The sequence below is a fragment of the Hydractinia symbiolongicarpus genome, chromosome 7, assembly GCF_029227915.1.
Source record: "Hydractinia symbiolongicarpus strain clone_291-10 chromosome 7, HSymV2.1, whole genome shotgun sequence".
Lineage (NCBI taxonomy): Eukaryota > Metazoa > Cnidaria > Hydrozoa > Anthoathecata > Hydractiniidae > Hydractinia > Hydractinia symbiolongicarpus.
Genome location: NC_079881.1, coordinates 4,241,427 through 4,268,694, shown reverse-complemented (window position 1 = coordinate 4,268,694; position 27,268 = coordinate 4,241,427). Strand labels below are relative to the sequence as shown.

General features: G+C 33.6%; 1 protein-coding gene and 1 pseudogene across 1 annotated transcript; one reads left to right on the top strand and one right to left on the bottom strand.

The window, feature by feature from the left end:
- Positions 1–830: 830 nt before the first annotated feature.
- LOC130649262 (uncharacterized) lies at positions 831–4,618 on the bottom strand (annotated as a pseudogene).
- A 7,993-nt stretch (positions 4,619–12,611) lies between these two features.
- Positions 12,612–18,446, top strand: LOC130649152 (zinc metalloproteinase nas-36-like). Its single transcript, XM_057455379.1, has 7 exons — positions 12,612–13,268; positions 14,091–14,245; positions 14,453–14,698; positions 14,776–14,928; positions 16,387–16,561; positions 16,784–16,977; positions 17,329–18,446. The coding sequence occupies exons 3-7, from the start codon at positions 14,470–14,472 to the stop codon at positions 17,823–17,825; spliced, it is 1,248 nt and encodes a 415-aa protein (XP_057311362.1). The 5' UTR covers positions 12,612–13,268; positions 14,091–14,245; positions 14,453–14,469; the 3' UTR covers positions 17,826–18,446.
- Positions 18,447–27,268: the final 8,822 nt, after the last annotated feature.

Sequence of the window (27,268 nt, the reverse complement as noted above, 5' to 3'; positions counted from 1 at the left end):
GCGTTCAGCAGTAGGTCACACAGTTACTTGTGACTTAATCCACCGTTTTGATAAAACACGTGTCCAAAATATACAGAAAAATTTTCTTTGACAAAACAAAGTTGTTTTGTAAGTTTCTAGTTCAAAGGACAATTCTAACAAGAGTTATATTTTCCCAATTATAACAATTTTATAGATATTTTTAGAACTAGTTTTAAGTAATAGCCAATGTGAATGCCTTTGAGAGGTATAGGATCACAAAATTTAGCACACAGGTGTCTCATAGATAGGGACCAAATAGGGTTAATTGTTTGTCAAAACCACACATGCATTTTCTTCATCAGAGTTTGTAGCTCTAAACTACACAATAGAAGAAACGCGTAAACAAATTACCGTTAAAAAATTGTGTACTGAGGTGTCCTTGCAGACCTCATTAAGTTATGTTTTTCTTTTTCATTGTTCTCCTGACTAAGTGGATTTCTTCACGGGCCTTATCAACTAGTTGCAAATTATTTTCCATCTTCTTAGACGAAAGGTTTATCTTGGCGGTGGCTAGTTTTATGCTAGCAAGCTATGTCATATAAACTGGAAAAGTAAGCAAACTTTTCATAACCTTTTCTATGGTATATTTCAAAACCACATTTTCTTTACATACTTTATAAAGGTTTATTTCAAAACAATAAATGTGAAAGTGCTGTAAAAAAAAAGCTATACACAGCACACTGACATACTTAGCTTTTGCATCAACTTTCGTTACTTATAGCCGACAATTCAATTAAAAATCCGCCACTGTGGCTACACACGGTTGTATATAGGTATTTCACTATACGGACATATAGATTTATGCAGTAAATAAATTTTATATATGTACGTCTAGTATCCTCTGTATTTCAAGTACTGCCCAAATTTATATTTCTTGGGAAACTGATATTATTTCACGTTTGTCCTCTCTTACAAAGGAGTGACTATCGGACGTTGGGCAGGAAACCCGCAATTGTTTTTTTATAGCTGGACCGTACGCACACATAACTACTCAAAAATATGTAGACCAGTTGAATTTTCCGAGGAAAAATCAAATATTTTTTGTCTTATGTTCTTTAACCTGCTTCCTCGATTGTGCAGAGCTTAAAATGCTAATGGCGAAAATATGAGTGTTTAATTCTTTTTTCATGACGTCACCAACTTTTAAGTCTTACATAAGGTGGGTTGGCCTACCTTTAAGCAGTTCGCACATTTTAATCACAGGTAGTTGAGCAACCCGCGCAGGTAAATTAACTGATATCACCACCCCGTTTCCAAGATATTTAACCTTAAAATTACAAGGGCATTAATGTAAATGAAAGCTATTGACGTAAAAGAGAGGTCTAATTTGTGGATTGACATTCACGAAAAATAAACATATCCCCTACGGGAATTACGTACAGAATTACTATATTACCATATAGATGAGTACAACAAAATAATTTTCTTGAAATGTTAGAACAATAATTAAAACCAATTTAGAAGGCTGCGATAATTAGCACAACTCTCTATATTTTTTTTTTAAAAAAAGGCGCTTATCTAGTCACGTGTACACCGTACCTTTCCAAAATCAATAAGTTAGCTGAGTTAAATTGAATCGAATAAGATCCAGAAAATGGTATAATATGAAAAAATCTCAAACAACAAAATAGCAAAACATTTAAATATTAAAATAAGGAGCTAAATTTTGGACTTTCAGTTTCAATTTCTGGGTATAAATAATCCCATAGGATTAAGTATAGTTTGGTTTTAAAGATTTCATTATGTAGAATACCTTAGCAATTTCATTAAGTATGTTTGAAACAGACTTTTCTACAAAAAACAAAGCTTCATTTTGATAAGAAATATGGTCGAAAGTACAAAAATAATATAATTCTAATTAAAATCACAACGAAATACTTTCGTATCAGGCCGAGTGTGTTTTCCAATAATTTTCGCATTTAACATTAACTTAACAGTAATAAAATGATAGCATTAATACAGTTTCTTCACAAAGCCCAACTAACTACGTAGAAGATAAAAAAACTGTTACAACTCCTTGTGTTCATAATTCAATTACGTGCTGAACTTTAAACACAGAACTGGTTCGTATGCAAGGTGATGTCATAGTTAATATTCTAAGTGAATTATATCGTCATTTATTTCTTTTTTGATACATTTTCTTGTTACTACAACAAGTTTTTTCACTGCTGTGATCATTAAAATAACAAGGATGAATAATGGTGGTAGTAATAGGATGATATCTCGAACCCAAATAAAAACTGTATTGATCAACTGAAAACCTGGCAAATTTGACAAGTCGTACAGGTAATCCAGCGCCCATATTAAATTTAAATTATTTAAAAGCATTAAAACTGATAGCGACGCTGTTTCCATTCTATTTAACATGTTGTTATAAAATGGATATTCATACCAGTGATGTAGTTGGATTACCAGAAGCACAGGAAAGGTAGCAAGCGTCTTAAATACTGGGTTAGTGATACATGTGCACAGAGCAGATAAGATCAGACGTCGAATTAGCACAACAACTTCCCAATTCATTGTGCTGTTTGTCGATGACTGTATTCGGTATGGATTAGTAAACAACTCCACGATGCCATCTTTTTCTTTTTTGTCGTCAGATCGTTTAACGACGTTAAAATCAAAATCGGCAATTCTTCTCCATACGTATTAATGAATTGCATATGGAGGAAAAGAAAAGCAGATATAAAATTGTGTAACAGATATCGTCCCCTTCTCCAGCATCCTTACCGACATATATGTCGTGAAAAAGAATGGCACAATCCAAATGCAAAGGAACACCATAATGAGATATTGCCACCATGAATAACAGACAACATCACCTTGTATGTACAAGTGACCTGTGTTGTTAATATTGACGCAATTTACCATCTTCAAGCAGAATGCTGAAACACCAGTGTAGGTTAACAACGTAAGTTAGATTATGCATAACTTCACCTTTGTTTGAAATCTTTTTGAATATTTTGTTGGCAGCACGTTTGGCTTATTCCTTTTTCTCCCCTTTTTTTGAAGTGCTCCACAAAAGAGAATAAGAAAAAGAAATGCCATTGCTGATGGAATTGTAGCAATTTGAACAATTTCCTTACCAATGATCGTAAGGTTTTCGCTTGGACATAATTTTGAGAGTTTAGCAGATATAACTTTTAAATTGAGCGCCGATGAAATTATCTTCCTACTGTAGTCCAAAAAGGCTTGATTTTCTTGGCCATGTTGTTTGATTTGTAACAAAGCTTCAATTTGATAAAAGAAAAACAAAATTGTTTTAACTCCTTCAATATTTTTTGAGGTGCTGGCGTTCAAGAAATGTGTTGAAGTATGTGGTTTTCTTGATTCATTGGTAACATCGATGTCATCTTTTGATTCCTTGGAGTTATCTAAATCATAATTTGTCGTACTGGACTGATTAATATCTTCACTTGCTTCGTTTGTAGCTTTAAACTTTTCGCATACTTCTTCATATTGGGATGTATTATCTGATAAGTTCTCAATAATGGGTTCAGTTAAATCTCTTTTATTCCGTTTCTCATTTAAGCTCTTAAAGTGCTTTAAAATAAACAGAAATACATCTTTGTAGTACAACAAAAAAACCGTGTAAATGATAGTGTAAAGAGTGCAAAGCAGCCAAAACAAGTACTTCCAACAACTTTTTTTTGCAGTACACTCACCGTCAAAAACGTTTACCCTAAACCCAGGCATGCAGGAACCACATAAAACTCCTTTTCTGTTTTTTCCACAAGTATTATAGGAGATACATATTGTGCCGTGGGCTGAACAACAATACAAAAAAGGGCAAGATATAAATAGTATACCATGATTAGTCATTGATTGGTATCCCCAAAAGTTGCCTCGACTAGTTATTCGGCCATCACAATTTCCACCCAATGGACATTTTCGACATTTTAGATCAACACCAACAACTGAAGAGTTATTTTCTTTGTGCAAAATTCTGAAGTTTACCCTCCGCTCTGTATAGGTTGTTTTTTTGCATCTGATGCATTGAATTTTTGAAATTACACTTTTTCTCTGATATTCTGTAAAAACTGGTTCAACGTCATGGTTTTTTGGACAAGAGTAGGTGTATTCATAACTTTTATTGAAAGTACCTATATTGCAACCTCGACTGCAATAAAATCCGGTTTCTGACCAACCAGGTAACGTTATCACAACTATCATGCTGACATTTCTCAAGATTATTGGAGCCATTGAATGAATTAGAATACCTGAAAGTTCTGGCGATTTTGATCCTCTTAAAGTAACATTGCGTAACAAAACTTCAGCACCTCTACCTTTTTGCTGGATGCCAGTATATATACCTCCACCAGAAAGTCTTGCTTGATTTGAAATAAATCTCGAATCTTTAATTGCAAATAATCTGGAGCCATGTTCCCAATAAATTGCCCCTCCATTTTGTGCCGTATTACTTAAAAAAAATACTTTTTGTGATAATACCTGCGCTTTCCTTTGCATACAAAGCGCCCCCTAAAATCCCGCTGTTCTTTATAAACTTTGAATGAATAATCCTAAATGAATTAATACCAACTAATCTAATAGCAGTATCAGTATAGCCTTGAAAGAGACAATGTCTTATGCTGACGAGAGTAGAATGGGAAACTTTTATTGCAAACTTGTTCGTGTTATTTCCAATAAACTGCGTATTCGATACATTTACCTTTCTAAGAATATTGGATTTCCTGGATTGTTTAAAGCTGGAATTAATACTGATCTCATCTCTTACAATGCAGTTCAAAATTTTTAAATCAAGAGTACCATGTCCCTCTTTAACGAGAAAGCCATAGCCATTCTCTGCTTTACTAACACTTGTATTAAATATGTTTACTTTCAGATGGTCTTTATGCTTTAATAGTAAATATGAATTATTAAGTTCAGAATTAAAGATATCGATATTGTTTGGCCCATATCCACATGCAGGTCCAGTGAAAACATGTATAAAAGGAATTCCATTGCCAATAATGCAGTTGATTATTTTGACGGTCATTGCACACCCAATAGCAATTAAAGATACATTGTAAAATTGAATGCCATTTACTTCTAAAATTCTTCCTCCTCCAAGCGTAGTAAATAAAGTAGTTTGAATGTCCTTTGAGGTAACGATTGATGGACGAACATTTCCAGTTTTCTTAATTGTAATATCTGCATCAAGAAACTGTAAGCTCTTTGCAATGTAAACATATGGCTTTAACATATTATCGCCGCCGTCTATTTTAAAAACAATTTTTGACGCACCGTCTCTGTTTCCAAAGGCATAATCCAATGATTTGCAGGGTGGGTACAACTGATATCCACAATTTTTTTGATCAACTCCCTTATGTTTTGACACAAAAACATCCAATGAATCTATAAAAAACAATTTTGTGACAACTTTTCTAATCTAAATTGTAATACCTATATTATCTGTCTGTCTGTCACGCAGGTAGCGGCAGTAGCGAGACACACGAAATGCAAAAAATAAAAGCCTGGCAATTCCGTTTATTTATCAACAGGTTACCGACTTGTATGTCTATATTAGGCGTTTACATCAGATTATTATTATGTGTAAAAATAATCTAATATTTGTTATCCTTTATTTTTTTAAATTTTACAATTTTTTTTCGCCAGAACAAATCATGTGATAACGTAATGCGATTTTGTTAGCTGCGAATGACATTGCATGTCAATCTTGACGTGGAATCTACAAAAATCAGAGCAGTCAAAAAAAATGCAAAAGTAATAAAGAACACACCAAACCATATTTATCTGATCAAGGTATAAAGCTGGCTAAGTTACTGTATCCACCACTGAATGCTTATAAAAGCTAGTAAAAATTTTACCATTTACTTCATCTATTTTACCTCTAGAAGTAAAAAAAGAATTACTTTCTTCCTTCTAAAATTAAAAATTAATATAACAATGTACACACTACTTGCTCGACCGATGAGAGCAGTGCAAAAATATCATCTAAATAGCGTCTATAGACAGGTGGACATAAGAATGAGTTAGCCAGGGTTGGACAAGAGGGCCCCATTGCAACGCTATCAATCTGCTGGTAATAATTACATTTAATATTTAGTACACTGAGTAAGTGAAGTACGAAAATCTTCTTTGCGTATGCCATTAACTATATCAGTGACCACGTGTAACTGAGAAAGGCATATGTCAATAGTCTCGTCAAGTGGTATGTTCGTAAATAACGAGTGCACATGTAAATTAGCCATGTAACAATTGTGATCATAATTAAGAATTTTGTCAGCAAATGAAAAAGGAATCCTTGGCAGAGAATGAATCAGTAGTTAACGTCTTCAACAGTTCAAGGAATGACTGAGCTAAGTTATATGTTTGAGTGCCAGTTGCAGAGATGATAGGTCTGAAAGAAGGCCATCCTCCTGTTGACTTTTTCGCGAATTGAAGGAATTTCAGTGAAAGAAACACACTTTAAATATAAAATTACTCATGAAATTATATAATAAAAGGGAGAGACACAACGCAATAACTTTTTATTTAAAACTCTTTTGTTCCATCAAACAATTTCCAGTTTATTTCGCGATTTTCTCGCTAAACGACTAATTACCAATCCTTTCTTTACTCAATTCCGACAATTTCACTTGTGAAAGATTAAAAATAGGCTTTTCACTGAATTCTGCCAAATCTTATTGGTAAAAAGCTCTCAAGGGTTTACCCAACAATCCTTCTTTTGTAAAATTATGTGAGAGTTGACAAGCATAATTTGACATCTAATAATGGTCCATACAAAGTCGTGCAATCTGATTTTTAAACGTCTTTTAAATTAATGCTTTGTGCACTGAGCCAAAATGCTTCCGTTATTTTTGGCTCTGTACTTAGAAAGAACTTAATTATTATTATTATTATTATTATTATTATATTATTATTATTATTTAAATTATTTAAATTATTTACCCAGGATAGCCTCTTCAGTTCCTATTAGTACTGATATCAACGAGGGTCCTGCGAAGGGGTCCTTATTGCATTTAAAGCTCTCATTTAAGCTACGAAAGTTGTGCAAGCACAGCAATCGCTCACCTAGACAACCACCTAAGATATCTGATCCTATTCTCATGCTGAACGCTAAGCAGAAAGGATGGATTCACACTTTTATAGTCTCTGGCATGACTCGGCCGGGGTTTGAACCTAAGACCTCCTGCACTGGAAGCGAACGCTCTACCACAACGCTATATGTCAATAGTGCAGTCTGTGCCTAAGAACAAGAGAAGATGCCTTAAGAGTGTCACAGCCACCCAATAAAATGAAGAAAAATGAGCCTAAATCAAAGCACATGAGAATACGTTTCTTGAGCAAGGGTGCATTCACAAACGAAGAAAAAACAGGAAGAAAGCAATCTCACCATTGTACGCAAAAATAATTTTAAGGAGAATATTTAACTTCTGCTAAGTATACACTACTTTGTCATTTGTAAATTAAAAAAAATTAACATTTTCACAATAGCGAAAGGAAAAGCAAAAGTTCGAGAAATATGTGTGAATAAGGCGAAAACCACACAAAGAGCCAAAAAACAAAGAGCCAGAAATATTTTTATGCGTGGATTAATTCTCGGGATGTGACAATTTTGCGTGTTTTCGAAATATAAAATCTCGCGAAAAAGGCAAACATTTCCTGCATCGCGAAATTTAATCTTTGATATATTATTAACCTGTTACTGCAGTTCTTGAAGCCATAATCATGTTTAAGCACTGCATCCCAAACATTTTTGATGCTCTAGACCGTCTTTTTAGCGCAAGATGAAAAAATTACCCGTATGACTGCGATCAATTTAAACTCAATTTTGTTTATTTGTGTAATACTTGAACTTTCACGATTATATGATAATATTGTGAAATAGCTATAAAAAAATTGTTTTAATCTATAAGCCATTAATCACTCAAAAAGTCGTTTATGGTTCGCTGTAATGTTAAGTGAACAAGAATAGTATATTGCAAGTATTAAATTGAAAATGATAATGCCACACATTTACAATCATATCTGGTTTATTCAAGCTGTTAATAGTCCTGAATATAGTAACTTCATGTCAATAATAATGTTATTCGAAAGATTCCTTGTAAATAGCTTCGTAAGGTGGCACCGATATGGTGCAATTTTGCCTAAAAGGAATTTCTAAAAATAACTTTGCTGTCTCTCTTCGTCTGTGCTTTTCAATTAGTTGACAAACAAAAATGTAAAGTTTTGCATTAATGAAAAAGTGAAAGTTGCCTACCTCTGCAGCCGCTATGTCGGGACTGCTACATAAAATCGTTTAGATTCTCTTTGATCTAATTAATCCTAGCAAGGAAGGGCATTAAATAAAAGAAAAGTTGTGACCAAAGCCTTTACATTAAAAAAAGGTTGTTTTTTAAAATTTAACACAGAAAGAACAAATACTATTATAGTAAAGAAGCATAAAGTAAATTCTGCAAGTTTCTTTTGTTTTACACTTTTCTTCTGTGATGTTCTTAATTTTGGTTATGTTTATTTAGTTGTTTGATTTTTTATTTTAATTAGTGTTTCTAATTACTTTTTCTTCTCTTCTTTTCTCTAGGACGAGATTTACTTTCACTTTAACCCTATTCCGATCAAGCTTTCTTTTTGGGAAGGGTGGTGGTTTGAAAAGGGGCGGGGAGGAGAGGAGAGGATAAAAAACCCCACTTAAATAGATAAAGTGCGCCACGAAAAATGATCCAACTGTGTTTTACCATGTTTGAGGCCAATTGGGATGATAAGAATGTTGATGATCTCATCCAATTGAGAGAAAAAATAACGTCATCTGTGTACAACGTAACAAAGTTTATGAGTGTTTTGATAAGAAATATGCTTTATATATATTTATATTTATTTACTTGATTCTTTTATAACTTCGCTATAAATTATAAAAAACATACTTGTAAGGAACCAAAAAAGGGAAGAATAATAGCATAAGGTTGATAAAATGGGACGAAAGTGTTAAGTCAAACTAGGGAGAAGTTTGAGACTTAGGTATTTGGGACATAGAGAAACTACTCTATATGATTTAGAAAATATTTACCTGTTACGGCAGCTGTTGACACTGTCATCATAATTACAAATATAATTCCAGCCATTGTCATATGATAGGTAGGGATCTCAATTAACCAGATTATCTTGTGCTCGAATGAAATCTAATCGGACTCTTTTTCTTTTTTGATTAGTCGATTAGAAGGAGATTATTAACTTGTTTACGTCTTTTTCATAGCAAACGAAAGTCGTTTTAGAGTTTTTCTTTAAAATGAAATAATTAATTGAAATACAATTTACAATTTATTTACAATTTACAATTGACATTCTTTCGTCTATATAGTGCGGTGGCTATATAGTTTTTGTTGAGAAAAAAATGAAGAAATTGCCAATGGTTAGTTTCATTTTTTCTCGTACTATTATTTAATATCCAAATATATTATTAAAAATAATATGCGAACGTCGCAAGTTTCACGCTGCTGCACACAAACCAACATTAGGCCTTTTAATATTCATAAAGCAAACAAAATTTTTTTGTACCAGCTTGTACCTTTTTCTCAAAAATAAGGTTTATTAGCAAGACTTTGACTGTAACAATAACGCCACTAAAACAGCCTTTTTTCCATGGAGGAATCAGTTGAAGATTTCTGCCAATTCAATTATGCTTAATTTAAAATCAAAAAAAGCAAAGCAGGGCATGACCGACCTATTTTAAATAACACGATAAAGTCTATCCCCTTAGAATTTTTGTGATAGTTCTATTGTTACAATTTTATTCTGTTTGCTATATTTAGTATATTATCTCGGACGTTTAAAAAATTTTGAATTAGTGTAAATATGCTGACTGGAGAGAAATATATATCTTAGTTATGTCGTAGATTTTGTCGTTTTTCGTTTCTTTACAAACCCATATGCTAGTTATAGGGATGAGAGTGCAAACACTGCGACATTGTGGATCTATTTTACAAAACTCATAAAAGACTAATCAACTGGATAAATATTATGAGCTGACAAACGTTGCAGTCTATATCTTCTCTATGGTACTTCCTTCCTTGTGGCAAGATATTCGGATAAAATAAAACAAAAAAAATTAATAACTATATTTTCAAGTTTTTTATCAGGATCGCTTCATCCTAAGAGCTTGCAGATCGAAATGGCGTATTAAGGTGGATTCAAGAGTATTTGCTTTCGTGATTAGTTCCTGCCCTTATTTTTCCATTTGTACACGTTAGTGCTTGGTTCGGTAATAAAAATTTGAATACGGTAATATATCCGGTTTGATCCTCAAACACGAAGAGTCAGACAGTAAGCCAAAGTCAGACAGCGGGGCCAAAGTCAGACAGTGGGCCAAAGTCATACAGCGGGGCCAAAGCAATCTTGAATTGCTTATGTTGTATTGTTAATATAAAAATTATTAATGTTTGTCCTATTAATGACCTTCTGCAGTAAAATATTAAATATTTTTTTTTTGAATTTTCCCCGTTCTTTTGTTGGACATTGTATCAATTCTGTGTAAAAAAAAAATGTATCAATCGCATTTGCTTTCAACGGAATCCTCGCCGAATTGCTGTATATTTACTCGTCTCGTCTCGTCAAAATGAAATCTACAATACATTGAACGATAAAAAAATACAGCATACGGGATACGGCATCATATTTCTGTCTATATTTTCTTTAACCCTATTCATGTCGGGATGTAGGTTGTAGTGTAGTTTCAGGGAGGAAAAAATTCCCCACCACAATTACTTGCTAGTATTGGGGTTTAAGTCATAAAACTTGGTACGGATGATGTTTGTCACGTGACAATTAAAACTCATGTCCCCACAAGTATAAAAATGATTTATTTATTTTTTCCAAATTTGTATGCCCGTTGCCTTCATCGAAAGAATCTTAAAAAGTCAATAATAAAGATGTATAGAATCATGTACTTTTAACAAACGGTTACAGAGATTTTGTTGTTTCTGAGGACGTCACCAACTCGGTCATTTTGAAACAGATTCGGCGACCTACGTTTGGGAAACTTGCTCAATTTGATCCCAGTTTGTCCCTAGTTACCCACGCGTCTTATATGACTGACATCATCACCTCACTTCTAAGTTATTTGGGCCTCAAAGTTAAAACTGCATTGTAACAGCTTTAATATTTGAACTTAAGATGTTGACGTTAAATTAGTGTTTTTGACGGCGCAATATGGTATTTGCCGATTAACACTTGAGACATGCATTTTTCGGTGACTACAAAGTGAAAAAAAAAGAGCATTTCGAAATTCGACTTCACAAACACACTAATTCATCGCATTGTTATAAGAGATTAAACGGGAAACCGCGTCGAAATGCCGGGGTAAGTCATTAGGCAAGGTGTGATCCGGCATTAAACACTCAGCGAACTGCCTAATAAGAGCCGTAACTGTGTCATACGATCAGGTGGAGCGCTTTAGGACAGACATACAGTATGTCGTAAATCAAATGAAGGGCATACACCATTATAGTGTTGCGGCTGTGATATATTTTTCAAAAAATTTGCCCACATTAGTTGCAATAAAAATAGAGTTTATCAACTGTTGTCACCCTATCATAGCAAAAAAAACGTCATTGAAACTTCGGTTTAAATGAAAACACAGGAAACCGCTTGTCGTTACCCGTCCAGCTAAAACAATTGTTCAGTCATTTTATTTGCAGAAAAAGTTTTCAGGAAAAAATGAAAGATGCAGCGACCTAGCTAACTAACTGCATTTATCATAAGATTAATTGCTTAAGAATATTGTTGTAGGCAAACTGCATTTTTATACTCTCACTTTGCAGCCAAAGATAGGAGCTAGCTAAATGGCTACAGCCTTAACATATAAGTAAATAATGGGTAGAATAAAAAGCGTTTATACCATATAGAATAGTAATAAGTAAGGCTATAGCTAGCTAGCTAGCCTTAAAATTCTTCGTTCCTAGCCAAACATCCTAAAACACTTTAGAACATACAAAAAACCAATATTACAAAAATAAAAAGCTTATAGAAGACAAAAAGGTGAAAAGACCTATAAACAACACTGGCCACCATCACCTTATAAACTAAAATGACCATCATGTTTCTTCGAATCGCCCGTTTTGATTGGTAAAGTACGTACGAGCGGTCAAAACAAAGCCATCTAAACTGTCAGTAAAACTGGCCTATTTGTTTTTCTGTAGCTTCTGAGCGGAATAGCAACTGAGATCACGGGGGTAATTATTAAGAAAAATGGCGTATTAAAAATAATGCATTTATTTTTGCACTTAATTTATTTTTCTTTAGTGTAGTTAATAAAATAAAGTAATTAAATTAATTAAAGAAATAAATTAATTTTTTGAATTTATTTTATACAATTCTAAAGTTTTTGATTAAACAGCCCCATGGTTTTAAAAATATTACCACCATCAGAGGAATTTATCGCATCAGCATTCCTACCCTTCGTACCAGGTACCAGCGAGATCCTTCGTCGAGTTTTAAGGCAACACAAGATCAAATGCATTCTTACCTCTAAAGACACCCTAAGAAGCACTTTGTCTAAACCAAAAGACAAAATAAAACTGGAAGAACCAAGCAATGTTGTTTACGAAATCCCGTGTGAAGATTGTGACGCAGTGTATATAGGCGAAACAAAAAGAAAGTTTAAGCAACGAGTACAAGAACATATGCGCGCAGTGAGAAACGGAGATATAAAGAAAAACTAAATTGCGGACCACAGGTGGAGCAGAAGTCATCAGTTTAATTGGGATGAGAAGAAAATCATTGACAGAGAATCCAGAACAACGGCCAGGAAGACTAAAGAAACCATCAACAGTGTAGAACGTAACAAACACATAAACAGCATCTCGTATCAACTTCCTGAGATTTGGTTACCAGCCCTACAGAAAAAGTAGTTACCTACATCCAGGTCCGAAAATGTTAATTACCGTAATTAACTGTAATTATCAGCTCGTTTCTGATTGGTTAATTTTTATGAATTTCGATCTTCTGTAATTATATAAATACATGCGCAACATCATTTTACTCTGTCCGACGATGGGAGAAGGATCTCCCGAAACGCCGCCTACTAAACTATCATGTTCAAGAAATGATAAACTTTCCACAGTTATATTCATTTTGCATTTTACTGAAAAGTATGTCCCAATTAAGGGGTGTATCATGTGACGCAGTTTAGTTCGTGCTGATCAGTGAATTTAATTTACGAGAGAGACTGAAATTCTGAAAGAAAGCTTAGTCAACTAAGCTAATACTTTCATGCAACATTACGGAACAAGGTATGATAAAAAAAACAATCTCTTTACGAATTAAATATATTAGTAAGGTATCAAAGTAGATGTCGTGAATTCACAATAAGTTCAACAAATATGCTAGATCATGGTGTGAACATTCTGGAAATTCAACTGGCGAACAACTACTCTGTCTACGAAAATGCTCGATTATTCCAAATAATTACAACGAACATTATGGTTGAACAATAGTTTATTGCTTCTTTTTTTATGTAGTTGCTTATTTATGCAATTTATTTATCTAGAACTTTCTTTAACTTTATGTGTAGATGCAAATGACAAGGTTGCATAGTGAACTGTCGCTAAGTAGAAAGAATATAGTAAATATCATAGCAAAAAAATAATCTTATTTAGACTTTTTTTTGCGGAAAGTATTTCTTGAAAACGAGGGCTGCTTGTGTGCTACAATAATGTTGGCTAACCATATTTGTAGGATAATTTAAAACACAGTTATTTCCTTCTCTTCAACCAATAGCTAATATCCAATAGCCTTGTTTTTTACCTTTCACATAGTGGCTAATTACAAGGGAATTCTATCTCGTACCTTCTTCTTCGCTAAATGCTTCTACCAGTTACTTTCGACCAAAACTTTCCAAAGTCTACACCACTCTAAAGCGGAAGAAACTTTCGACCCGCAAGTTTTCTACTACATAACGTATAGTAATGATTATGAAAAACCACACCGAGAGAACATCGTATAGAAATACAAGCTGCAAAACATAACGTTATGTTAACAAAGTCTAAACCTATTGGATTTTTAAAAAAATAAGCCATGTTTATCGTGTGACCTCATGTGTGATTTATTCATAGCTACAACGAACCTTTCACCCTGCTTATTAAAATGAACAAAAACCAGTGAACCTGAACTAGAGTGCCAGCATCTCACTTGATAAAAAAGCGCTCGTGTTTAAAGTTACATTATTTGGAAGGTTTACTCTTTGAGTTCGGACTGTATTGGTATATTGGTATGTACAAATTTATTGTTGTTTCGTTTATTTATAATTTGCGAGTCCTGTATTACTCACGTGGTGTTTGAGAGCAACATAAGAATAAATGTTTGCTAAAAGTAAAAATTAATTGCATTTGACTGGTAAATTTAAAAAATGTGCATAAAAATTTTTTTTGCTCAAAAAAATCAATTAAACTTTAAGGAAACTTTTTTTATACTTCAGGCAGTCTGCTGACAGACATGAAAAGATATCTTGGTGTTCAGGTGCTCTTGTTAATTGGTTTCCTGATATGTCCATATACAACTGCTGCAAAAACACTAGGTGAACCTGATGACTTTGAAGGGTCTAACGATGCTGAAGATACTGACGAAATTGAAAACACTGATGATGACGAAAAGGAAAACGACGAAGATGATGACAATGATGATGAAGAAATCAGCGCTTCACCTGAGTTGAACCTTAACCATGGTAATAAAAGAAATGCAGCTAATTACTTTGCTTATAAAATTAATTAGTCTAAAGTTTTCACCTTCCTTTACCGTTAGATAAAGGATTGACTCAAGGCGATATGCGGTTAGATCCAGAGCAAAAATCGTTATTTGAAGGCGACAAGAGTGATGATAGCAACAAAAGAGCTGTCAGTAAGAGTCATCTTTGGAAGAATAACACTGTTTACTACAAATTTAGTCAGGGTTTCAGTGAGTATTGCAGTTTGTATTATGTTTATCAAGAAGCAAGGAGAAATGTTTGAGTGTAATTCTGTACTATAATGCTCAATGTCTGTCTGTGAATCAAAAATAATAGACCTGGGAGAACCAGCATAATCCCTTTTGTTAAGGTTGGGTAAATTACACTTGGTCGCAAACAAATTTTCCGCTTTTTTTGACTGTTTACTTTTATTGATCTGATTATTATGAAATATTGTTTTGAGTGAGAATAGTAACCACACCAACTAACATCAATTCTCCTATTACTTAAGAGGGTAAATTGTGGCCACGCTGTCCATTGGTTGATTTAATTTTGTGTAAAAATTATTTTCTGTTTATTGGAGAATTTCAATTGGGGGTTTTCCCTGACACATTATTTTGCGCGTAAAGCTTTCGTGTAAGAGAAAATTATTTTAATATCCGAGAAGAACGCTTAGTTAAATGGACAAAAAATGGGATAGGTGAATTCTCATGGAAATTTTATGCGCTCAAGGCTAGTTTCAATTAAGGTAGATAAAGCACACAAATACAAAACATTTTTTCTAAATTGTTTAATAGCTGCAAACTTAGAATAGCGACACAGCTAGACAATTTCTATACTTCAAAGGTGCCCTGTGAAATTTCAAAGAGGAACTAATTACTTGACATATTGTGGTTTCCTTTTTATACGCAAGGTGGTTAATGTTCCTTTTTGCAGCACAAAAAGGAACCTAACACTTCATATAAATGTCACAAAGTGCCCCATTTTTGTAGCCCAAACGAAGTAACTGAAGCATGATAATTCAGCTTTGTTCAGTGTACCGTGCTGAAATAAGATCACCATCATATGAAATTGCTCTCCAAGCACACATTTTTTATCTAATACTTTATAGTCACCTGAAGAATGTCCGATAAAATTTTCAATTTATGCAATATTTTGCCATTTCTGCGCCCCAAAAACATGATTTCCAAACCTCATCCACAGGGCATCTTGTGAAACCAATTAGTGTGGAGTCTAAGGGAAATTTCCCGTCGAAACAAAGAGGCAGAATGCATGCCTCTGCTGATCAAAAGATATTACCTGGCCTACATAATTCCCTATAGAAAATTCGTGAATTTTTGCGCGGTTACAATGCTGGTTTTTCTGATACTATGATCGGGAGGGTGTGTGGGAAGGATTCTGCACCCCTCCATAATTTTTGATAGGCTTATAAAGATTTCATAGAAATTTAAGAAGTAGTTTCGAGTATTACCCTATCTAATTTCGCTGGAACCATATTTACAACAGAATATTTTACATGCATGTATGCTTGCATGTAATCATAATTTGTAATCTTTCATAAATGTTTACTAAATAAATCAATTGAGAAGGATGGGATCTCCAAATTTGGCATGTTTGTGCATCTAGATAAACACAAAAAATCATGAAGTATCATAACCACGCACTATATTCAACCTTTAACGTTTTAGAACCCGAAACAAAATCTGCAATTAAAAATGCAATAAAGGAGTGGCAAAAGACATTTAAAGGCTGTCTTGCGTTTGTGCATTTAAAAAACAGCGAATCTTTAATGAAGAATATCAGCAGCAAAGAGTTTTGGGAAAAAATGGTCCCTCATATCTTCTTCTCAAGCCACAAAATAGGGTGAGTTTTTTTTTTTTTTTCTTGTTTTCAGTTTGGTTAATCTAAAAGGTTCCTTATTATCGTAATATGAAGCAGCTAAACAGCAACAGCCTAACAACTGTTAAGCTGCAGCTTGGCTTTAAAGAGCAGAAACAAGGACTGCAAAAGCAGAAATAGACTTCCAAACGTCGTCTGTTAGGTTCACGACATGATTATTTCATTTCACTGCAACTAAACATTTAGATGTTGGTTAGGAGATGGTATTCTTCCTGGTCAGCAAATCTTGTCTGTTGATGAATCTTGTGGTGATAAAGGAACTGTCATGCGTCTAATTGGACAAGCTGTTGGATTGGAAAATGAAATCAACAGGCCAGATCGAAGTAAATTTATAGAAGTTCTTGAGAAAAACATATATGACTTCATGAACGATATTTTTGGTAAGTTTAAATCTTATTTCTCAGGAAGGGGAGGGGGAGGTGGTTCGCTCGAATTTATTTTCGCGAAGATGGATAAATAAAAAGAATAACACACATTTGTTGTTCCTTTAATCGTATTCCACCACTATCCTATTATACTCAGGAAATTTAACCCTTTTAACTACTGAACTCCTGTCCCATCCATGTTTGCGAATGTAACAAATTTAAAGTTGTTTTGCGCAAGAACTAATGTTGCCAACTGCCTGACTTTTGTGTATCTCGCGATAAGAAATTTTTGCGAATTATATCGTCTTGTTTTTTTAAAACGTTATTTATACTATACCACGCTTTACTGCTTTCCTCTTCATTTAGAAATATCGAAAGACATTGACAGCATGGGATATCCATTTGACTTTTGGTCAATTATGAATCTCGCACCAACATTTGGTTCCAAAAATAAAAAGCCAACAATTGAAGTTCAAAAAAAATATCGGTACCTACAAACTGATCTTGGTCAACGAAGCTATTTATCCTTTCTTAACATTGCTCGAGTCAGAGCTATGTACAAGTGTAATAAAATTCCAAGCCCGGAAAGCAAAAATGTTTGCGTTAGCAAAGCTACTAAAGGTCGTGATTACAGAGGCAAGTTGGATTACACAGAAGAAGGAGTAACGTGCCAACCCTGGAACATGAAGTATCCACATCGTCATGACTACGATTCGAGTAACCAAGCCGACGGGCTTGGTAAGCATAATTATTGTCGTAACCCAGGTGGCAAAAGAGAGCGACCATGGTGTTTCACAACATTAATGGATACTGAAAAGCAATACTGCGATCTGAAAATTTGCAAGGAAAATGAAAGTGAATAAGAAGCAAGCGTCGAAGACAGGAAGCGGAATATTTGCTTGTTTATTTATTTTTAAGTATTGTAATATGCAATTGTCTGAAAAATCCTGAATCATTAAATTGTTTTTTATTTCAGAGAAGGGTTTTTTCCCAGCGTGGTTAATGTTCTGTTGCGGATAATAAAACTATAAAGCTTAAAAAATTTCTAGCCAAATTTGCACAAACATGGCGTTAGGGGCTAAACATTTAAAAACCAGTCAAAGATTGAATTTCTTACTTGAAGACGTGGCCCGTTTACTTGGAAAATTCCACCATAATAAAAAACAGGAAAAAAACTTAATGATTAAATTAACTTAAACTAGCCGAATTCCCGTGGAAGAATCCACTGAATCTCTCATCGAGTCCATATGATGGCTGCCAAATAAAAACAAAGAACACAGTAATTTGAATTTTTAAAAGTCAAAATTTGCATTATTCTATATCTATAACCGCTGAAACAAAACGTCCAAAAAGTAAGCATGTGCGGCAATAAAAAAAAATTAAAAAAAGTGAGACAAAAAGCCCTGGGATTGAGGTTGCTCACAATCTGCATTATACAGAACGTTTAAAAATATAAGCAGGTCCAACAACAAAATAAAAATAAAATAAAATAAAAATGCAAATCGCACAATCGAAGGTGTCTAACAACGGTTATGTAAAAAGCTAAATCTGCTAAAACTATATACTTGCTCTACCATGCCAGAAGTACACCAGGGAAAATAACATACCAGACATTAGGAAAAAATCGTTAAGTCACACAAAAAAAGATTATTGCAAAACTTCCAGTTTCTAATGCATCATACCAAATTAGCTATTTAGTCTGTTGCATACAGCAACTCTCCCAATGCGCAAACGTGCCGTGCATGATAACAATGCAGTGTTTTCGAATTTAATAATCGAATAATATTTCAAACGGTAACGTAAAAGATGTAAACATTGATTTAACTTTGTTAACATTAAGGTTTATTATAACGACATCAACCACTTCGTAGCGTTAAAAACTGTAACAACGGAAAACTTACTTTTTACATTTTATATATTCTTCTCTACGGTATAAGCGCTGTATTTTATAAGAATAGTGTTTTTTTTCATTTCAGCCTTCATGTTCTTAACTTTCCCTGGTGTATTTGCCCATTGCATTGGAGTCCAAAGGTCCAGTTTGTGAGATATATACGCATAAAAAAGTAAACTTCTAATTAAATTTGTGCATCATACAATATTTGATATTAAAACAAACAATCAAGCTTAGACATATTCTTCGGATATTCTGGCCCATTGTTTAGAGTATATTCTTACAAACAAAAGTTCTTAATTTTCTTGACAAATACTTTCCTCGTGGAATATATATAACTAGCCGAATTCCCGTGGAAGAATCCACCGAATGTCTCTATGAAATGCATGTAAGGATACCAAACAAAAACATATATACAGCATGGAAACTTGGTAACTTTATATTTACACCCGTTGAAACCAAAACGTTGAAATATAAGCAGTTGCAACAACAACAACAACAACAACAACAACAACAACAACAACAACAACAACAACAACAACAACAACAATGCAAAATGCAATATGTCCAACAAAATCAAAAGGCGTCTAACAACCGTTACTTAAAAAGTGAAATCTGCTAAAATTTATACTTGCTTTGCCATGCCAGAAGTACAACAGGGAAAAAAGTATATCAGACATTTAAAAAATCCAACATATTCTGCCCAGTTATACAAATAAAGTTATTACAAAATTTCCACACTGTACAGTTTGTAACACGTCATACCAAAATCAAATAATCAGTCTATTGCATACAGCAACCCTTTTACACAAAATATAAGAAATTAACAGTTATCTGAATTCCCGTGGAAGAATCCATTGAATCTCTCATTAAACCGATGTAAGGGATACCAAACAAAAACATACAACACAGTTATTTGAATTTTCAAAACTCACATTTCAACCTCGACCCAGGACTCTATGTCTCTTTTATAACGGGATGGCAGAAAGATAAAAAAATGCATTGGGATCGAGGTTGCTCACAATCTGCATTATTCTATGTGTATAACCGCTGAAACATAACGTCTAAAAATATACGCATGTGCAACAAAAAAATAAGTAAATAAATAAAATTGTAAAATAAAATGGAAAATGTCCAACAAAATCAAAGGTGTCTAGCGATCGTTCATAAAAAGTGAAATACGCTAAAACTATATAGTTGCTTGGCCATTCCAGAACTCAAAATATAAGAAATTAATAGTTGAAACACATAAAAGAGAAATATAAAAACTTGAATCATTTTGCATATTGTATATCTACCGAAATATTCAAAGAACAGACCCAAACTTATAATCTAGAAAATCACGCATAAAAGCAAAGAAGATAACAATGCAGTGTTTTCGAATTTAAGAATCGAATATATTTCAAACAATTGTAACGTAACAGATGTAAACATTGATTTAAGTTTAGGATTTAGGTTTAGTTTTTTTATAACGACATCAACACTGAATTACACAGTGTGTAGCGTTAAAAACAGTAACAACAGAAAAAATACATTTAAAGTTTGGCTAGACTTTAGAATACCACCTGTCATTTTAATTTTACAATTAAATTAAAATACATGACCAACGCGTAGGCCAACAAAAATAAAAAAGAGAATAAAATCCAAGTAATAATAAAAATAACAAACACAAAAATATAATAATTAAAATTAAATAACAAAAAACTACAGTAACAATCCAAACCACAAAAAGGAAATACATGTACAAACCAACGCGACCTACGCGACCAACGCGTACACCTGAAATTGCAATGTAAAGGTTTCTTCGCGCATAAAAGCAATGCATTGCAATCACGTCCGTTATTAACGATAGCTTTCTCCTAAAATTGCAATGCAAAGGTTTCTTCGCTTATAAAAGCAATGCATTGCAATCACGTCCGTTATATTAACGACAGCTTTAGCGACGAACGGCCGACGTAACAATATAGCTTCTTTACTGTATTAACAAAGAATTAAAATGTCTATAAAAACAATCATAAAATCACAATCGGATGAAACTTGGGCAGAACTAAATAAGAAACTCATGGAGCATGAAATAAACTACAATAAAGTTTTGACAGAACCTTTGTATCAGTTCATTGACGCCATCGCTAAGTCCGTCGGAACAAATATCGGATTCGTATTACCTTCAATTTTAACTACAATTAATTACTTAGCATCAAGCCAAAATTTCAATTGCGAAATAAGAGATGGTTATGCTGTTAATTTGAATACGTTCTTCTTATTCGCGGGACAACCATCGACAGGGAAAAGTCCAGCAATCAAAGTCAGCGTCAGTAATCCTTTAACAGGTTTGGATTTACATAAGGAATTAATTTCCTGTTCTACATCATCCGGTTTAACAAAGTTATTATCAAAAATACAAAGAGCATTTATTGTTAATCCAGAGATTCAGGAATATCTGCTAAAAATAATTAAACAAAATGACGAAAATGCGGCGAGCGATGTCGAAATATTATGCAAAGTTTTTAGCGGAGAATCTTGCACCTTCAATTATGGGACTGAAAACAGAAGAGAGATTTCATCTGACACCACACTATGTATATTAGGTAAGCATCGGCTATTAATATTTAACTACTGATTAACATCCGCGAGCACACTCCTCCTTACTCGAGCAACTAACACGGAAACTCTCTTTCTCTCTCATTATTCTATATATAAACATTCTTTTTTTATATATGTGCATAACTGAGTTGCAGCTTTATGATACTGTAACATTCTCGTTCTTTATAAGTGCATATCTGCGATGCGCTGCTGCTTTTATATGATGATCAAGATTTTGCTGTACGAGTTCTACACTAGTTTAGCAAAACTTTTGGACACAGTATTGAAGCTCCTAAAGTTTATGTAAATTCTTCTGTATATTATGCACCGTGTATTTTATAAGAATTATTCCGTTTCAGCCTTAATGTTTTTAACTTTTTGACAAATGCTATCCTCAATTATTCTGAATATATTCTTAGCATGGCCATGTCCTGAAAATATATAATGCCTTAATGAAATAAAGCCTGCTGTAGCTATTGGCAAATTATTGTTATATTTATAACAAACAATCGAGGTAGGACATATTCTTAAGATATTCTTAACTGACCCAGGGTATATTTTTACAAAAAAGAATATATTCAGGCGCAAGACATATTTCACTTCATATTTAAGGGAAAGTTTAGCTTTGAAAGTGTAAACGGCTTAAATATCGTTATTCAACTAAATTCATTTCTCTACCAGATAATCTAAACAACACACCTGGTTTTCTTTCGCTTTCTCAGTAGGCTGCTATCTAGCGTTCTCTGGATAAAAGTTCAATAAGTTTTTTATTTCGATTATTAAACTTCGCTTCATCCCAAAAGAAAACAAATTGAAAATGTATAGCCACCTACAATTGTCTGATACATCTCCAATCAGTTCTCTTTTTGACGGTATATCATCGTACGTTTTTCTTGTTTATAACAAATATTTCTGAACACAACATAAACTTTTTTTATTCTCGCTCGACAACAACAGTCGCTCTACAACGACAACAGTTTTGTTCTTTACTTCTTAGATTCGAATTATCATTCGAATTCGATAGTTTTTTTAAAAAAAGAAAGCAACCTCGGTCCCAGAATACAAAAATGATAGAAGAAACAAGATAAGACTTAATCTAACCTCATGATGAGTAAACATTGTTTGAAATAACTTTTTTCAGGATTACTTTGAAAAAGAGACAACCTTCTTCGCTTCGGTTTTCATTTTTCAGTTGATAAACTTTGTTTCCGTGTGATACTGCGCGCACACGGTAGCCGGGAGTAAAATTAAATTAACGACCAACGGAGCTTTTAAAACAAAAAAAAAACAAATAAAAACATTTAAAAATAAAATAAAAATTAGTTTTAATAAAATAAAGAAAAATAGTTTTCTTTTTTAAAGTAATGAGAAAAGAGAATTAAATGTTTAAATAGTAACTCCCTGATTTGCGTTTTTTTTAACTTGGTAAATTTTAGCGTAACATCACGTCATAAGAAAGTGACCCGCGATTTGTGTGTCATGGCCTCACCGTTCGTGCACACACACAAGGCGTATTAATATATAGATAACTTTTTCACGTATAGAGAGTTTGGCGCTTTTAGATGTAAGCAGACAGTAAAAAGAACATTAAAGCAACCTGCTTTGACTGCAGCAATTTTAATTAAGGTCTTAATGAAAATGCAAATAAAGTAAAGCGTATTAATCTTACTGCTGATGAAAAGATGAAGAAAACTTTTGATATCTTTCTTCACCAATTTTCTTTAATTTACCTAGATTTTTAAATAACGATTTGCCTTGCTAATATAAAGCAAGCCATACTTTCCTTCATCCCTTTCTGTTATGAATAGGCTTAACTGTGTTTAAGTTGAGCTTTGTTAGGGTTGGCCTAAAAAGGCTTTCCTCTAAAAGCAGCAAAGGCGGCATTTTATAGATGGTAATAACAAAAAATTCACATAAACGATTCTTTTTACATCGAATGACAATTTGGATAAAATTAATTGGAAGATATCATTTAGTAGAAGATGACGTGAATCTAAAAATGCTTCCAAGGTAGAACATAAATTTTGGCAAGAACAAAAATCTGATTAGCGTCGTTATGGTAGCAGAAGGTGATGTTAGTTAGCTAAATAAAAACTGGCAGCTGCTAAAATATAGACTAAATAAAAACCTTATTATGTGTAATTTCTTTTATTCTATTTGGTTTTGTGAATAAATGCCATTAATCACATTATTTGATATCTTCATTAAATATTTTTAGTCAGCACTAGTCAAGGTTGCGTTTGCACGTGTACGCCTATTTAGCTCCGCGTCTTAGTTAACTCAGAAGATGGAAATTTAAAGTGGGTAGGTTCGGCAAGTAGCGGTCAAAATGCACTATTCACATTTCCCAACATGCAAACTGTACGGAATAATCCATCACACGGTCCAACAAAGGTTCAGAAAAATGACCCGCTGAAGTCAGCAACAATTACCACATTTTGAGAGTTGGAATCTAACCAAATAACGTCCCTAAGTCCGTTTTTGCTGTAAACATTGACAAGTGAACTTTGACAAGCTCAGATTTTGTGGATCTAATAAAGGAATCACGTAAATAACTTTGGGGACGAACTTCAAAATTTTTTCAACATGTTTTAATATATTTTGGCAGGAAATGAGGATATGTTCTGTAGCCGATCAATGGATGTGGCTTAGCTATCATTGCATTCGTCAGGGTTATATTAGCGGAAGTTAGAAAGGTGAATCAAATTACTTTTTAAATAGATTAAAATAAGCTTAACTAAGTCACAGCAGCATGATCAGGTGTTTATTCTGACTATACCCAGCCGGCACAAGACGTCTTCACGGCTGTTTCAGCTAGCGAGATTTCGGAAACTCAGACTGCGCATGTCAAAAAAAAATTTAAAATAAGGACTGGGGCGAGTTGCGCTTAAAAGTAAACAAATTTTAGGGTAGCTAGCACCAGGTTTAATAGGCATTTTAATCACATAAACCAACTTAAGGACTGGAAACTAAGTGGTTTAAATAAAATATAGTCCTATACCAATAAGATTAATTCAAATACAAAGCTATTCGCTTGTTGCCTAGCTAAAACAAAACAAAAACTTTCAACCTCCATTTTGAAGACTGTGGACACCATGCCAACTTAAAGCAAAATATTTTCAGATACGAAGTTATCCCACAGATAATTTTTATAAAAATCATTCCAAGATAGTTACGAGATACGAATAAAAAAAGAACTGTAGGTGTATCAGTACATTACGAATTGATATTGTATCAAACATTAGGTACTTTTTTTTCAAAATTTTTGTTAAAGTTCAAGATGGCTACTGGGGATTTACACCTAGCTCGGTTGAACAAGCTGTGTCGAATATGTGGAAACACTCTGCCTGGACGATCACATATTGTCCAAGAGCACATAAAGAACTTGGACAGTATTTTCAGAGCTGATTTTTATTCTGATCGGGCAGGCATTCACCCAAAAAAATTCTGTCACTCGTGCTTTGCTACAATAAGTAATGTCCTAAAACGTGACTCAGCTACCGCTATTGTGCCTGTTAAATGGTATACACATAAAGACACCGAGTGCAAAACATGCATATTAAGTGCACAAAAAAAGAGAGGTGGCAAACCTATGAAAAGAAGGGGCGGTGGTAACCCAACACACAAAGCTGTGGATTCCGCAGAAAAAACTTGGACACCCCTAGAACTTAATAAAATTTACAGAAAAACCTCTGAACTTTTTGACTATAGTGGAAACGTTCTCTCAGACATAAATATCAGTGAAGGCAACTGGGAACATCTGATTTGTGCTTTGTGTAGCAATATTTTAAAAAGGCCATTAATGATAAACCAATGTAACCACGTGTTTTGTGCCTTGTGTTTAACAAATTGGTTGGAAAATTCAAATAGATGTCCCACCTGCAGCATCCCAACAACACCCGGGGATGTCTCGCCTGGTTTGTGCATTTCCAGGATTTTAAACACACGAGTTGTCAAGGGAACATGTGGTTGTTCATTTAAACTGCTGTCTGCACAATCGCACACATGCTCTCCAGCATTGTCATTTACAACACTAGAGATGATGCAGTTGAGCCCTTCCAAGCCTGTACCGAAAAAGGTAGAAGAATGCATTGCTCATGTGGTTGGAATAAAAATGCAGCAGTCAAACTTGCCGAATAAAACTGTCCAATTGCCCAGTGGAAGTTCACAAGTAAGATTACTTATGTATGGAGTGGACTCAGTAAAAGTGATTTGACATTGACTTTTTTTAACAAGCAACTGATTTTCAAACGGCTGATAAAGCAAAAAATTTTGATCTTAGCAATTTTAAGGCTGAAATCAAAACTGAAAATAAGTTGCTTTTGTATATGTCTATATATGTGCATACCTAGGTTATCATTTTTTTACAATTCCAGTGAAATGTTTCTTATACACATTTTTTATACAAAAAACAAGCCATAATAAGAACAAGACAAATTTTAAAATGTTCAGAGTAAATAATTAAAAATAATAATAAATATAAGTAAGTGGCTAGAGGGGTCACAGAATATAGGAAGTTTTGGGGGTCAATAAAAACCATTCTATATATTAGGAGATTTACTAAAATTTTGATGTGCCCACCCTAAATGCTAAGGCGTCTACATCGTTAAGTGATCTTATATAAAAAATGTGTATAACTACTTTATACAAAAATACAAAACTATGCTATGTTATATTAAAAATAATGTACACATAATTGTCTGTAACAATATGATAATTTTAATAGTAATATTACATTTTACATAAAACAAATTAATAACATATGTTCCATATTTTAGCCATTGACAATAACACCCATTAGAATTCCTCGCAAGTCTTCTGATGAAACATGTGAAAGGAATGTGCGGAAAAGAGCAAATACAGCCAAGGAGTTAATCCATCTGATGTCTGGTGAAGAAACCCAATCTGTCACAAAACAGACCACAGCACTGCTAAAGTCTATGGAAGAAAGTGACAGAAATACTATCATTAAAAATTTGGGTACAGAAGTCATTATTCCAGCCAATCACATCACAGCAATGAAATCAAATTTAAACATGCCATGGAATCAACTACGTGAAATATCACGTTGGTTGAAAACATTCAACATAAAAATTGAATCAGAAAAAAAAGCAAGAAGTGTCGCTGCTGAATGGGTAGGCCAAGGACTGAGAGTTGAGCTGGCTCCTCTCACCAAATTATCAGTTGGAAACAGGGTATCCGTTATACCTAGGCCCTGGGGGTATCTGTATAATGTAGTTGGCCACATTCTGTATCAACTCAAAAAGCTAGAATGTCACAATTTACTTGTAAAACATAGTTTCATTCCTGACAATGAGATCCATGTTAAAATTGGTGGAGACCATGGAGGAAATAGTTTTAAAATGGCATATCAAATAGGCAATGTTCTAAACCCAAACAAGAAGGAAAACACAATAATGTTTAGCATTTTTGAAGGTAACAAACATTAATGCAATATATTACAAATATGAAAAAAAAAAAATTAAAACTGGAATTTCCAAAATTCTATGCATGTGATGTCTAATTGTGATCTAAAGTAGAAATGATCTAAGTGATCTAAAGTAGAAATCAAAACATTTTTTATATTTTTTTTTTAAATTAGGGAAAGACACAAGAACAAACTTAAGAGTCTGCCTTGAACGGTTTCGACCACAAATAAAAATGCTGCAACAAGTCAAATATAAAGAGTCGATATTCCGTGTATTTATGTATGGCGACTACGAATTTCTGTGTGCAATGTATGGTATAACTGGTGCAAATGGTAAATATTAATTACTTAAGATCTGGGGCAAGTTGCTAGTTGATAATCAAAATTAATTAATTTTTGACCAC

Bases quoted from the DNA above. Each gene is read 5' to 3' on its own strand.
- LOC130649152 (XM_057455379.1), top strand. From the start codon at position 14,470: ATGAAAAGATATCTTGGTGTTCAGGTGCTCTTGTTAATTGGTTTCCTG. The intron at 16,562-16,783 runs GTGAGTTTTTTT...CTAAACATTTAG, and splicing joins TTCTCAAGCCACAAAATAGG to ATGTTGGTTAGGAGATGGTA. The intron at 16,978-17,328 runs GTAAGTTTAAAT...CTCTTCATTTAG, and splicing joins CTTCATGAACGATATTTTTG to AAATATCGAAAGACATTGAC.